The 13,374-nt window shown below is 39.0% G+C and overlaps 1 protein-coding gene across 1 annotated transcript; it reads right to left on the bottom strand.

The window, feature by feature from the left end:
• Positions 1-526: 526 nt before the first annotated feature.
• On the bottom strand, positions 527-10,648 carry ATP6V1G3 (ATPase, H+ transporting, lysosomal 13kDa, V1 subunit G3). Its single transcript, XM_008942434.1, has 3 exons — positions 10,567-10,648; positions 3,930-4,030; positions 527-700 (listed from the first exon to the last, which is right to left on the bottom strand). Exons 1-3 carry the CDS (start codon positions 10,646-10,648, stop codon positions 527-529), a joined length of 357 nt encoding a protein of 118 aa, XP_008940682.1.
• Between the last annotated feature and the right edge of the window lie 2,726 nt (positions 10,649-13,374).

Genomic DNA, 13,374 nt, shown 5'->3' on the forward strand with positions numbered 1-13,374 from the left:
GCCCACGGATTCCTGGGCTTTCTGTGTAACTGTATAGGTAATTATGGATGTGTTAGTCTGCACCTTGAACCAGATCAATTTTGTAACTAATAATTACTCCTACTCTCATTTTTCAGACTTAACAAAGCTATATAATATTTGTGGTGTGGTTAAACAACAGGACAATAAGGACTGAATAAACAGACTTTATGCAACACCACATCCTAGTACAGATCATTTTAAACAGTAAAAGCAATAAAGACTCCCACTGAAAAGTGGCTGGTGTCAAATAACAATTTATTCTGTTCTGGTTGACTTGCCTCTGTCTAAATGACAGGGGCTTAGATACCAACAGGAAGAAATATTCCAAAAAATGCTTGTGATACCCTGTAAAATTCTTGTCACTTCAAAAGCCTATGTGGAACTGTGTGCTTTGGTGTTCTTTTATTTCTCACATGTATAGAAACAATAAAGGAGGAAATATTAATGCTTATCAAGACTGAAGCTTACTTATTCCAAACACCTTTCCCCAGCCCATCAGTGGATCTTAAACTGCATGTCTGAAGTTTGGGTGGACTTCTGGGTTGACGTCACATATTGTCATCAAAAGCTTTTTCATCATGCTCTCCAAGTTCTTGTGGTAGCTGCTAGTGAGATTTCGGATGGTTTCTGTTGTTTGCTCTTCTATTTTAGCAGAAAGGTTACCTTGGGAGCCCATTACCTGAAAAGCAGAAGTCCTCTGAGCAAAATAAAGGGTCATATATGACTGTAGTTATTGTACTTCACCATCTGGTATAAACATACAACAAATGGATCATGGTGCTTCCTAACAGTAATGGTATGAACTAGGCTGAACTATATGCATAAAAACAGGATTAAAGGAGGAACCTTTTCATAACGCTTACTACCAATGGGTATCATGCCATGTAACCAAGGTTTCCCAGCTCACTGTGGGCGCAACATTGTAAGTTTCTTGTCTTTTGTATTGCTGATCTTAATTTGTTTTTCTATTTTAATGACTGGTCAACTAAGTTCTATCAACAATGTGCTCACTGGGCCTCACAGAGAATGGATGTGAGTGTGGCTCAGGAGCAAAACATGGGAAAGCCTTCCTGACAATGCATCATCATGGTCTCAAAGTACTTAAAATGTCTTCAGCAGCTAGTGATGTATAACCCTCAACAGGCCTCAGACAAGGTCTTTTAATGTTGCTTTTCCTTATCTGCTGAAATACCAGACAGCTTCTGGCACAGTTAATATCAGGACATTCGCTTAGAATTTAATTGACTCTAGACTCTCTGAACATTTTAGCAAGGTTATGTGATAAACAGATGCACGTGTTCCAAATGTGTGACTTTGCTCCCTCCTCCCCCACTGCCCAAACATCCCTTGAATTCTTCCCTTATGGAAAAGTCCTTCAGATACTGGCAGAGAAAATGGTTTCCAGCTAAAAAATTCCATGGGAGAGAGCAGAAAACATTTCTGCATGCTGACAGAATAAGAAAGGAATAAGTAACATATTCTTGTTCCTGTCATGAAGTGGTGGACTAGCAGCTGAAGCTATCTCTGTGATGTTAGTGCGAGACCTAGAGGATGACCATAAACATGGGAGGAGTCATTTGCTCTATTTTCCATGTGATTTTGTCCAAACTTAGTCCTTAAAAGAAGGAAAAGCAGCCAAATTTAGATCTTTCACACAAATCACATTTGCACTCCTATTTATTTGTACCTGGCAAAGTAGTAAGAATTTTATCCATGTAAAATGGATCCAGATATAAAACACTTGCCAATTTGGAAGAAATGGGACGTAGACATAATTATAAATACTGGGAAAATATTACCATTTCCTATAGTAACTATTTTTAGCTGGCATTTTATTTTAGATTTTAGACAAGTATAAGGGTCTCGTGTGGGAAAGATTGTACAGCTTAGATCAGATTTATGAAGCTAACTTTTTCCACTGGGGAAAATAACTTTCCAGATATCTCAGATGGTTGCGTGTTATCCAGCTACTAAATACTTTTTGAAAAACCTCAAGAAAAGTATTAGAATTTTAAGAAGAGCCTCTGTAAACTGGAAACCTGCTCTGTCAGTTCATGCTAATAGTGTAGCTTGAAGATAGTCAGTTCTTACTCTTCTACCTACTTTTTTTTTCCTCTTTCTGCTTCTGAATTTGAAGACGTTTTTCTTGTCAGGATGTAGACAATGCTCTGCTTAGTCTAGGATTTCTGCTGACCTTGAAGGTTTGTAGCTATTTTGCCCAGACTGGTTTTATGCTAGTGTCACTCCAAAGTCACTACTAAGATGTTACATTGACTTGGTCGCCATTAAATTCAGAAGTAGGCTGCACATCTCCAAGTTTGGTGATCTCAGACCCTAAGTACAAACACTATGAGCATTAATAAAATTTGTTTGAGATCTGGTCTTAAATTTTGTATATTTTGAAAAAAGATAGTGTGTTTTGTTACTCTAACCTCAGATTAGTCATTATTTTTTGTTGTTGCTGTTATTCATTCTGGACTAATGTGGAACATCTCATAGTATGAGAAAATTTACCCTGGTTTGGTTACAGCAACACAAAGAGGAGAAACAGCATTAAATGAGACTGTGACAAGGAATGAAAAATGCTTGTGTCCAAATACCTGAGCCAGTGAACTGAAACAGACATCAGACTCCCTTCTGCACTGGAAGAAAGCTGGAACTCCTGACTACCTTCCAGGCACAGGTTAATAATGATGCTGTTTGTCTGAATACTTAAATGTTCGACAGACAGGGATCAGGGAACATGACGGAGGACTGCAATGATCTTGTACAACATGCTGTCACTCGAGGAGCAATATGTGCTCTGCCCTGCTTGTGTGAGAAGTTCAGCTGATGAACAGTGGCCTTTCCGTGCAGGTTTAGTTTTATAAGGAAAAAAATGCGTTCACACCAAAGCAACATGTTTTGTTCTCTGCTATTTCAGGCCTAAAAGAAGTCGTCTAGCTTGACTGAAAGATGAACAAATTTTAGAGGTATTTTTACTTTATTTTAGTGTCAATAAATGTCTGAGATTGTACACACGAGACAATTCCACCTGGCCTGGATGTGTGACGGTGTGTCTGGGGGCTGGCAGTGTATGTTACAGACCTTGTGTGTATATCTGTTCCTGAGGCTTGTGATCTCTGCTGGAAAATGTTTTATGTGAAGTGTGACTGAAATGACAGGTTTGTAAAGCAGTTTTTCTTTGACCTCTTTGGCTGCCTTTTTTTTTTTTTTCTTTTTTTCTTTTTTTTTTCCTAGCTGCCTTTGCACATGTAATTTCCTTGCCTTTGCACAAAACAAGCAGGGGAAAACACAAGAACAAAAACAGAAAAGGAAGGTCACCAAGTAAAAAGAGAATGGTTTGTGAACCTTCATGAAAACACTAGAGAAAACTGAAAGACGGCATAAATGTATAAAATGTAGTATAATTCAGTTATATGATCACTTTGACCATGAAATGTAGTGAAAAACTCCAGTTTTGATGATTGCGGTTCATCAAAGATGCAGACGTGTATTGCAGTCAAAAAAATCAGCTATAGTGGAACAGGAGTAGAAAGAAAGGGCTTAAATCTTTGTTTTTACTGAAACATCCACTTTACTGAAACCTCCAGTTTCAAGACAGGAGTAAGGTCTGTCTGGAGTTAAAGAAAGAGGACCCAAAGATATTTTCCCTTAAAGGAGATATGTCTTCAAAGGGCAGGCATGAACCAAATACAGAATCTGGACAAGTTTAGTGGTGAAAGTCTGCAATACCTTCTACAAATGCATTCAAAACCAATGAAGAAGTCAAAATGAAGCATATACACATCATAGGTGATATCACTGTATGGTCATGTTGGTTTGCAGAAGTCTCCATGTAACACTGAAGCAAATTGTTTTACTATTGAGCAGGTTGACACTACAACATACACAGGTTTCTTACTCACGTTTGTTTGCTTGTTCCTAAATTCCTTCTCCCTCTGTAACCGGTAGTGGTCTATCTCTGCTATGGCTTCCTCTTTGGCCTGCTTCAGCCTCTTTCCGTTTCCTAATGGGGGAAGAAACAGTGACTTCACACTTGTCATTGTATCCCAAAAGATGAATCTCTCTAAATCAGAGTTATTTTACATGGCATAGTGAAACAGACAAAGCTTTGAACAGAAGAGCCAAAGTGATTAAGGTAGGATACTTTTTGATTGAAGGCCAGTTACACAAGTACCCATCATGTGAGACCAACTCCCTGTGAGAAAACACACATCAAAAGAAATGCTTGTTGGTTTGCTAACAACAGAAGTCTTTTTGCAACTACACATTTTCTCATAACACAAGTGCTTTTTTTATTCCTTTTTAAAAATCACAGCTTGGTGTTTAAATAAATATCTATCTTTCCTTCATCAGCAATAGTAGCAGCCAGATAACAGATTTTAGTTGTCACTGATGGGAAAAGATGTTATTCTGTAAGACTTGCTGTATTGATTGGTTGCCAGCATCCCTTCATCACACACCAACTGGATTCTGCTTAGAGCTGGCAGATTTCCAAAGTACTACAAGATGCATCTTAACAACTACCAAACTGAGTTGCAACCTTCAGGCCTTGTCTTCCTCTCCCCCACCCTTTTCCCCTAATATTTTTTAAATGCAGAGGTGAGTGATTAAGAGAAAAATGAGGTAAATGCTATTCTCTACCTACACATAGAAAATATGTAAGCGATTCAAAAGTCTTCTTTTTTTCCTTTGCTTTTTAAACAGGAGTGTGATCTGTAAGGTAGCATTTTAGGCTGTCGTGGAAGTTAGAGGCTTCCTCCTGAAGAGGCTTGTTTACATACTTAATTCTGTTCACTGTGAATAGTTACTTTGTCTTAGGTAAAATGCTAGGAGTTTATCAGATCAAACCCACATAAGTCATTGTAGGCCTGGTCGTAATGCAGGTCCTGGGTCTAGCAGGGATGTTATGTAAAGGACAGGAGTATAAAAGGTTTGATGGGATGCTTAAATTTTTAGGTGAAGCAAGTGTTGAACGTGTCACAACCACCCCATGGTGATGCATCTCTGTTCACCTGTTTTGTATAAAGTTGGATAAGTTGCATAGATCTCAACAGGACTCTGCTACACTACTTTGTGAGGGAAAAGTCACTTTCTAACTGATGGGGCTGTAAATATCTTCCATTGAAAGCTGATATTTGAGACATCCGGGCAATACTGATTTTGGGGGTCTCTTTCTCCTGTACAGATAGAATTTTAGGAGTGGGAGGGAATAAACTTGCTCCATTTTCTTAACAGGAAAAGTTTCTTTGATGGCTGAAAAAGCTGTTGCTTAGTTGTTTAAATTAGGATACCACAAGAATGAGAGAGTGGAGCTGAAAAAGGTATCTTGATCTGATGTGTGAAACATCAATTTTTTTGTTTATTTATTGTATCTACCTACTTAACATCACTGAGCAATATGAACACTTCTGTAAGTTTGGTGTTGTTTTTTTCTGGTTTTGTTGTTGTTTGGTTGGTTTTTTTGTTTGTTTGGGGTTTTTTTGGGTTTTTTTTTGTTTTTAAAACCTTAAACTCAAGCATGAAAGTTGAAAATGGTACCTCTTCTGAAATTCTAAGGAACATTCTCGAACTAGGCTAGAGAGACAAGCGATAGTACTTCTGGTTTATTTTTTCCAGGATACTACTTGGGATTAGTTACACTTGTGCTGGGCTTCTGAAGCCTTATCAGGTGTGGCTTACAACAATCTGCTTCCACTGAGCATAGCACAATGAGGAGCAAGCTGAATCTTGTGAGGAAGACTGTTGGTTTTGATGCATCTGAGATTCAACAAAAGCCTGGGTAAAATGTGTGATCCAGGAGTAAATTTTTTGATGGCTCCTTCTGAAGTCATTATCTGGAGATGGGTGAGTAGAAGCAGAGAGATGCCTGAAATGTGATTTCCTTTTAAAGTCTTGATTCATGGACCGTTTGACTTTGTGACTGGCCTTGTGGGACCTGGGGTGTGTGCTTGTATTAAAGGCTTCTTACAGGAAGGAGCAACCTGATGAGGAACTAGATAGCTTTACTGACTCTCAGTTCACCAGTGCAGTGCTCTCTTGTACAGCTAATTATATTTCTCAGAGTCCTTCTGCCACTGTGCTTATTTATAAAGGGTCAGAGAGTCAGTTTAAAACTGAACATGTAGTTTCCTAGGGTTTGTATTTTTTTTATGTAGGCTGATTCCCTCAGCTTCTGCCATTTGCTCTACGAAGTCTTGGGACCAGTGTGCATGACCTGACAGATTTGTGTAAGAGCCTGACCATCAGTCTGGACAACATAATTTGGAACTAGGTTTATGTCTTACTTTGAAGTTTCTTTTATGCTTCTCTCCAAATTTGGAGCCAATCAGCCTTTTAAAGAGTTTCCTCTAGGAGTGGAGCTGGGGGGTGATTCTCTGGAGCTGGAAGTTGAGGGAAGCGACTGTGATGAAGCTCTGCCAATTTCACCAGCTGAGGAACTGGATCTTTACAGCAAATTAAATTATTTCAAAATCAGTGGGATTTTAATTTCAAATTCCATCTGGGGGTCCATCTGTAGGAAATATGTTGCGTATTTGGACACCAGATAGATAAATAAATCCATTTAAAATGCAGAAAATGGACAGAGTTTAACTGTAAAACAACAGTTTGTTTGTCTATGACAATGTATCTGGTGAACCAGAAAGTGTATATATACATATGTGTCACCTCTTGACAGTGCACTGGAGCAAGCACAATACATAGGGTGTCACTGTAGGGTGGCAGCCATTTCATTCTTCTATCATGTCTTTAGGATTGGCACAGCAGGAACCTGCTGCTTCCTATTTAATTAAGTGGAAAAGCTGTGAGTAAATTATTGCTAGTTCAACAGCGTTGTGGACAGAATCGGCAACTGCCAACATATGCGCTAGTGCATATGCTGCACCTGATTAAGTTGAGCAGAAACTAGAGCTTAACCTGCTGTTTCACTAGAGACAAACCAAAATTAATTAGTCTGTTATTAACCACTTGTCTGCTACCTTAGTTGTGCGATACAGGATTGCCTTTTCAAAGTCTTGCTGATCCACTGGATGCAACTCTCTGGAGAACTCAGCTGAGCTGAAAGTGAACCATACATACCGAAGGGTGGCAGAGCATTGGCATTTAGCCAAGGTCATGTGAAAAGAGGGCAAGAAATACAGAAGGATGGGCAAACCAGCCTGTCCCTACAACATTTCCTGTACGATTGTAAAGGTGAGGTACAGAAAGCTCCAAGGTGGAGGAGACTTCTGCCCCAGAGGGCATGCTGTGTGGGCCAGGTTTCTGCTGACCCTTTGTCCCTCCTTCCCATCCTTAAAGACCGGGAACAGCAGAGCAGCTGTACTACACCTGGTTTCCTTGTCCACTGTTGTCCATGATTATGGCAGCTGACAGCCTATGAATCTCTAGGCATCATGCTATATTGGCCAAATCTTAACCAGCTTCCTGTAGCAAGTCAGCGCTCTGGTTGGATCCAAAAGAACTGGTGAAGTTTTTTACCTTGTTGGGATTTTTCAGATCTTGCAAGAAAAAAGACAGTAGCAAGTGAAAATGTTGCATTCTGATTTGCTCAGACACTAGGTATTTTGCTTTCCAAAAACTGCCATGTTAAAGTTGGCTTTCTGTTTTCAAGCATATCATCTAGGCTTCTAGATGAATTTCTTCACAGATATCATGTCATATGAAGAAATTGCCAAAAATTAACGCTATTTTCTTTAAATAGGACCATTTCAGTTGTCTGCCAGAGTGTTAAATTGTCTGCAAAATGGGATTTAGGGATGCTCATTTTGAGAAGACTATTTTGCACTTTTAATAAAACACAACAGATCTGTATGTATAGCTTTTTCAGCAGAGAAAATGTGTCCTGGATATCTTATTTCGATTAACATTAAATTTTAATTGGATTTCCTGAAATCTTTCATCTGCGTTTTCATTTTATTACACACTAGAAATTCAAGCCAAGATACAGAAATCTATAGGAAAACAAGTTTTGCTAAAGCAAATGTTAATGACAAATTAATTTCCTTTGTTTTACTCAAAAGGAGTTTCAGGAATTGACGCTTTGTCTCTGATAATGCTCACTTATTTCTAGGATCCAAATTATACTTAAAGCAAAATGATAGATAAAGCAATGCTGAGTATAAAAGGCCAAAGGTTCGCAGACGGTTTAATCAGTTTAACAGTTTCAGTCTTGCACTTGTGCATTTACCAACAAAATTTTAATAATTTGTCAGGGATAAATTACATCAGCCAATGATACAGTAAAGGTATTGCAAGCCAGGAAAAAGGGTACTGAGGTATGAAAAAACACATACAGAGGAGATTTAGCACTATATTTTTGCTTTGCTTCATGTATGCAAATATAATTTTATTTATTTTCTAATTTTTCAGGTATCCAAAATGTATTTTGCATTACAAAGAGTTGCACATATGTCACCAAAACCTAGGCCAATTATCTGTTTGTATCCAGTACTGTATGTGTTCATGCTACATTGTGATCGGGTTACGTGAGTGTCAGCTGTAAACACTGAAGGGTTTGCATAAGGATAGTTTTGCTAATCACATTTCCTTGAGGGTGACTTTTCCTGGTTGTGTCTCGTGAGCGATCTGCTGTTCGTTCATCTCACCTTACACTGTAAACAGAGTAGCTGGACTCATGGGTATAGTGCTGTGCACTGTTTGTGGTGACAGAGGAGGTCATCTGTACGGCTCAGTGGGGACAGGACTGCCCTGGCACTTGCTGGGCAGGTTCATTGCTTTCACTTGCAGTCCAGGTCTGCAGAGAGCCAGGTCCTGAGCAGAAGCTGCTGATCTGAACTGGTACCAGGTGGATCTGAGCTGCTGTTTTCTGGGGTGAAGCAGCACGTCCTCACCTTGCTTAACCGAGCTGTGTGTGCACAGGTTAACCAATTGCTCCGGTGATATTGGCTGCATTTTATATATCCTTTTATCTTAGCTTTTATGCAACTGTACAATCCTTTATGCTGGTCTAACTGCAGAATCACTCTGGAGAAGAGACTGTTGAAGCAATTCTGACGTGGCTTAACAGGATTTGACACTAGAAGAATCCCTTTTGTCTTTGTCAAGGTCTATTTAAGCTATGCTGATATCATTAGGTGTTTAAAGTGGCACAGTGACATTCACATGAAAAATACTAAAATCAAGGACGACATGCAAATTTTTAATTTTTTTATTTAATTTTGTCACTTCACTGCAAACTTCTTGTTGAATATAATAATGATTTTCTGGGTATGATTATTTAGTTAGATTAGCTGTAATACTTGGTTTAACACAAAATTGAGGGTGGATTAGTCCTTAGAAAAACCCAAATCAGAATGACATGACCTTATGTGTGACAATGAACTCTAAAATTCACAAGAGTTTTGCTGTTTGTACCCTAGTAGAAACTGTTGGCAATATTTAACGTGAACAAAAAGATCTACCCAAGTCTTTTGGCTGTAGAAGAATATGCCACATCATCAGTTATTTGAACTTTTTGCTCTTTATCTGCTATACTTGCTATACTCTCATTTCAGCTGAGTCCTGCAGGACAACACTGTTTCCTACTGCTGGTTTCTAAATCAAGATAACTCCATAAAACAGTATTAATGTTTCAGTGCTAATGCACATCAGTGACTCATGTGGTTGCTGCTGACATTCGGGAGGGTAAAGCCAGTGTATTTTTCATGAAATAATTAGGAGCTGAATGCAGAAAAAATAGGTAATAGATAATGGGAAGACTCTTCTAGGAGGATTATTTATTTGGTTTGAATTATTCTATTAGACACCTTCATTTTGATATTTTTTATTACTTTTTGCTTATATTTGACTAGAATAAAAGTCTTTGAATTTATTTTTATTATTATTGAATACATATGCATGCCTTGCCCTGGGCATTTAGGCATTCAGTAAACAAGATCTTTATTTTAAATTAAACATTTAATGACTTGCTGATTACTAGTACCGTGTAATAAGACTTATATGAATGACCTACTACAGTACTGACAGTGCTTGTGATTGCACTGTGACTTTGCTATCATTGCGCTGAAGTCTCCCTTTGTTTCCATATAATTTTTTTTTGAAACTCAGCTGAGGTTACTCATCTAAATTTTCTAAGTGAAGAGGAACACTGAAAAAATTTATGCAAGACCTATGAAGAGAAAGAGAGAGTTTAGAGTCTGCTCCTCCAGAACTGCCAGCCAGAGGTGTGTAGGCTTCTAGTTTAACTAGCTAAGGAAGGCTGTAATGACATTATTGGCATCGAGACAAGGCAAGAACAAAACTAGCTGCCAGGATGAATGTAACAAAAAAAACCGCTTGCTTAATATAATAAGGCAAATGTGTGCACACATGCACACAAAATTTGAAACATACTTTGAATGTTCAGGTTTGGTGAAATGCCTGGCTGCAGTCAAGGCATGGCACTAAGGCAAGTGAGAAGAAAGAACAGGAGCAGCACAACTGTGACGTAGACAGATGAAATAATGTTGTTTTTCTGTGAGCCACTGTAATTCTGAAGAGCTCGCAGTCAAAAACTATAGTAAAACCAGGCCAGCTACTTACTTTTTTTGGCTTCCTCCAGTTTGTCCTTGGCACGTTTTTCTGCCTGCAGAAGCTGCTGAATTCCCTGAGACTGGCTGGTCATGCTGAGTGCTGAGGCTGTTGCACTTCTGCAGGGACTGGAGCTCGGAGGGAGTTTTATACAGCTGCCAGGCTCTTCCTTGTGTGTTTCTGTTATTACAACAGCCTTCCAGATTGCACCAAACCAGCTGGCTCTGCCTGGACTGCTGCTGGGCAAAAAGGCGTGCTAGTGCAATCAGAAAAACACAGCAGCGAGGTTGAAAAGAATGTTCTTCCCTCCTCAGGGTCACAGAAAAGCTGAGTGCCTGATTAACACATTAAGAAAGGAAGAGAAGAGCACTCTGAGTGGCCTGTAGCTTGATGGGGAATTATTTTTTTTTCATCTTTTCTTCCTGAAGTAGAATATAGTTAGCCTGGTCAGAGGAACTAAGGGGGGAAAATAAATATTTCTTGGTATTTCCTTTTAATAAAACTTCCCCTGTATGTGGAGAATTAGGCTCGGTCAAAAAGTAGTTTTGGTTGAACATAGTGAACTGATTGTAGGCTTATATTTGGTGTTAATTCTTAATGTTACATTATAGAGTTTTTTTCACTTACAAAAATCTTCATTGGAAATGAATTAATCAGGGACTGAAGTTTAAAAAAACATGTGGTGGTTGATGTGTGCTCTGCGTTGTAATCTGCCATGAGGCAGATGAGCGATGTGGTGGGAAACTGTGGGATTAGCTCTAAGATCCAGGCTCTGGGAAGGGATGACTGGTGGTCTAGGTCTTACTTTCAAGTACTAATACACACGTCAGTGGAATGAACACATGAGCATGTCTGTAGATGCACCTCTTTTTCCCTACAGTAGGAAAGAATGTCTCGTGAGTTACTGCATGAATAAGCACCATCTTCATATTTTGAACCCTTATTAAAAAACCCAACAAATGCCACTGTCACAGGTACTTTGACCATCACACAGGAGAAGGATATGTCAAGGTGTGTAATTAAAATAAATCTATTTTTCTTTTTAAATGCTTCGTAGCATGAATAAAGCATATTTGTTGCAAGTTCCTCTGATACAGCTGTGTCAGAACCAGAGATCACTTTCTGTTGTAAATTGTTTTTTCTGGCTGCAGTTATACCTGTATTTATACATATGTTTATGGATGTGATTTCTGCATATATTAAGAATAAAGTACATACATATAAAAATTATTTGGTGCTCTCTGATAATGGCCCTTTCTGCAGGGCACTTCCTTTTCTGGGGCTTCCTAGGGCAGCTGTGCCATGCTGCTCACTTGCTGCAAGGCTGTTACCTGGTCCTTATGAGGAAATCTGTGCTGCTGTTATGAAGGTGGTCCACCCCCCTCCCCACCCCCAGTCGCCCCCAACAGCTGTGAGCTTGAGGGGGAAATGGAGGGAGAAGCCTCTTGCCATGTTCCTGTCTTCAGCTATGCTCTGAATAACAGTAGCACTGAGACTTTGAAAAGGAAGTTGTTTTGGGTTTTGATTTGTGATATTGTGCAGTCAAATTCCACCCAGGCGCCCTCTAGGGAAGCTGCCGATTTCTTACAGTCTGTTAGTCACCAGGTTTCTTCCTGCATGCAGAAATTGTGCAAGATGTCTCCTCATCTCCAGCCTTGAAATCGGAGGCCCACTTTAGCTGCAAGAGAAAAGACATGGCACGATTTATTTGAAGATTTTAACACATGGCCTTGCAGTTTATTGTATTCAGACACAGAGGAGGAAGAGATGATGAGTTGTACAGAAAATGTGGAAACTGTAAGGTTAGAAAGCCTGTTGTACCACTGGGGCTCAGCGTTAAATGAGCTTTTCTGACTGGCAAAGAAAAGCAGAAGTGGAAAATGAAAGTAAAAAATGAAGAGATTTGGTTTACTTGGGGGAGGAAACTTGGGCTCAGAACTTTAAAACAGTAGTTACTTAAAAATTAAATAGGAAGTGGAAATGTCAGACGTCTCAGACATCAAAAGTATATTCCAGGGAAAGGTTCTTGTCAAGCAAATCTCACTGTTGCAAGAGATGTTACAAAACTGCTAGCAAATGAAAGTGGTTTGGAGTTCAGGACTTGGCTGAAAGCATCAAGGGTCAGACCCTTTGGTTTTTAAGATCAGTTCTCAATGCTGCAAGTACATTATGGGGGCCTCAGTAATGATCTGAATTTTTATATTTCCAATTTGTTACTATTTAACAGAAAATAGTTTAATGAATTTTAAAGGGTTAAAAATCCAACCTTGAACAGATTACAAAGCTCTTTCATTGTTAAAAAAAAAAATTGCATTTCTTAAACAGATTATTTGAGCTGCAGATATCACAGTTCACATATTTCAGTGTTTTTCCTGACTAATTAAAAAAAAAAAAATCTCAGTTTATAATTTTCCTTGTAGCTGGTTCATATACCAGGGTGATGGCATTCCATGCTGGCACCCCTCACCAGGCAGGTACTGGTATGCCCTTGCAGGGGAGAAGATGATAATTTATTTTGGCTGGTGCTTGTACATATTTTGTTAGACTGCACACAAAGTAGTGCCACTTAGAACTAATTTCAAAGCTTGTCTGATGATGATTGTGATGATCTCAGACTGTGGTGACATGGCACCTCTGTGTATCACACTTCATGGATAATTCATTAAAATAAAGTAGGTTGAACCACCAACTGACTGAACAAGCTCCTACTTCATCACACAAGCTAGTAAGAAACTTCTTGGTGTCATAGTCTCTGGGTTTCTTTCCAAGTCAGCTCCAGACTCATCTAATTAGAGATGAGAAGCCAATGTGGTGACTGGT

Source organism: Merops nubicus, unplaced genomic scaffold (genome assembly GCF_000691845.1).
Source record: "Merops nubicus isolate BGI_N331 unplaced genomic scaffold, ASM69184v1 scaffold43246, whole genome shotgun sequence".
Taxonomy (NCBI): Eukaryota; Metazoa; Chordata; class Aves; order Coraciiformes; family Meropidae; genus Merops; species Merops nubicus.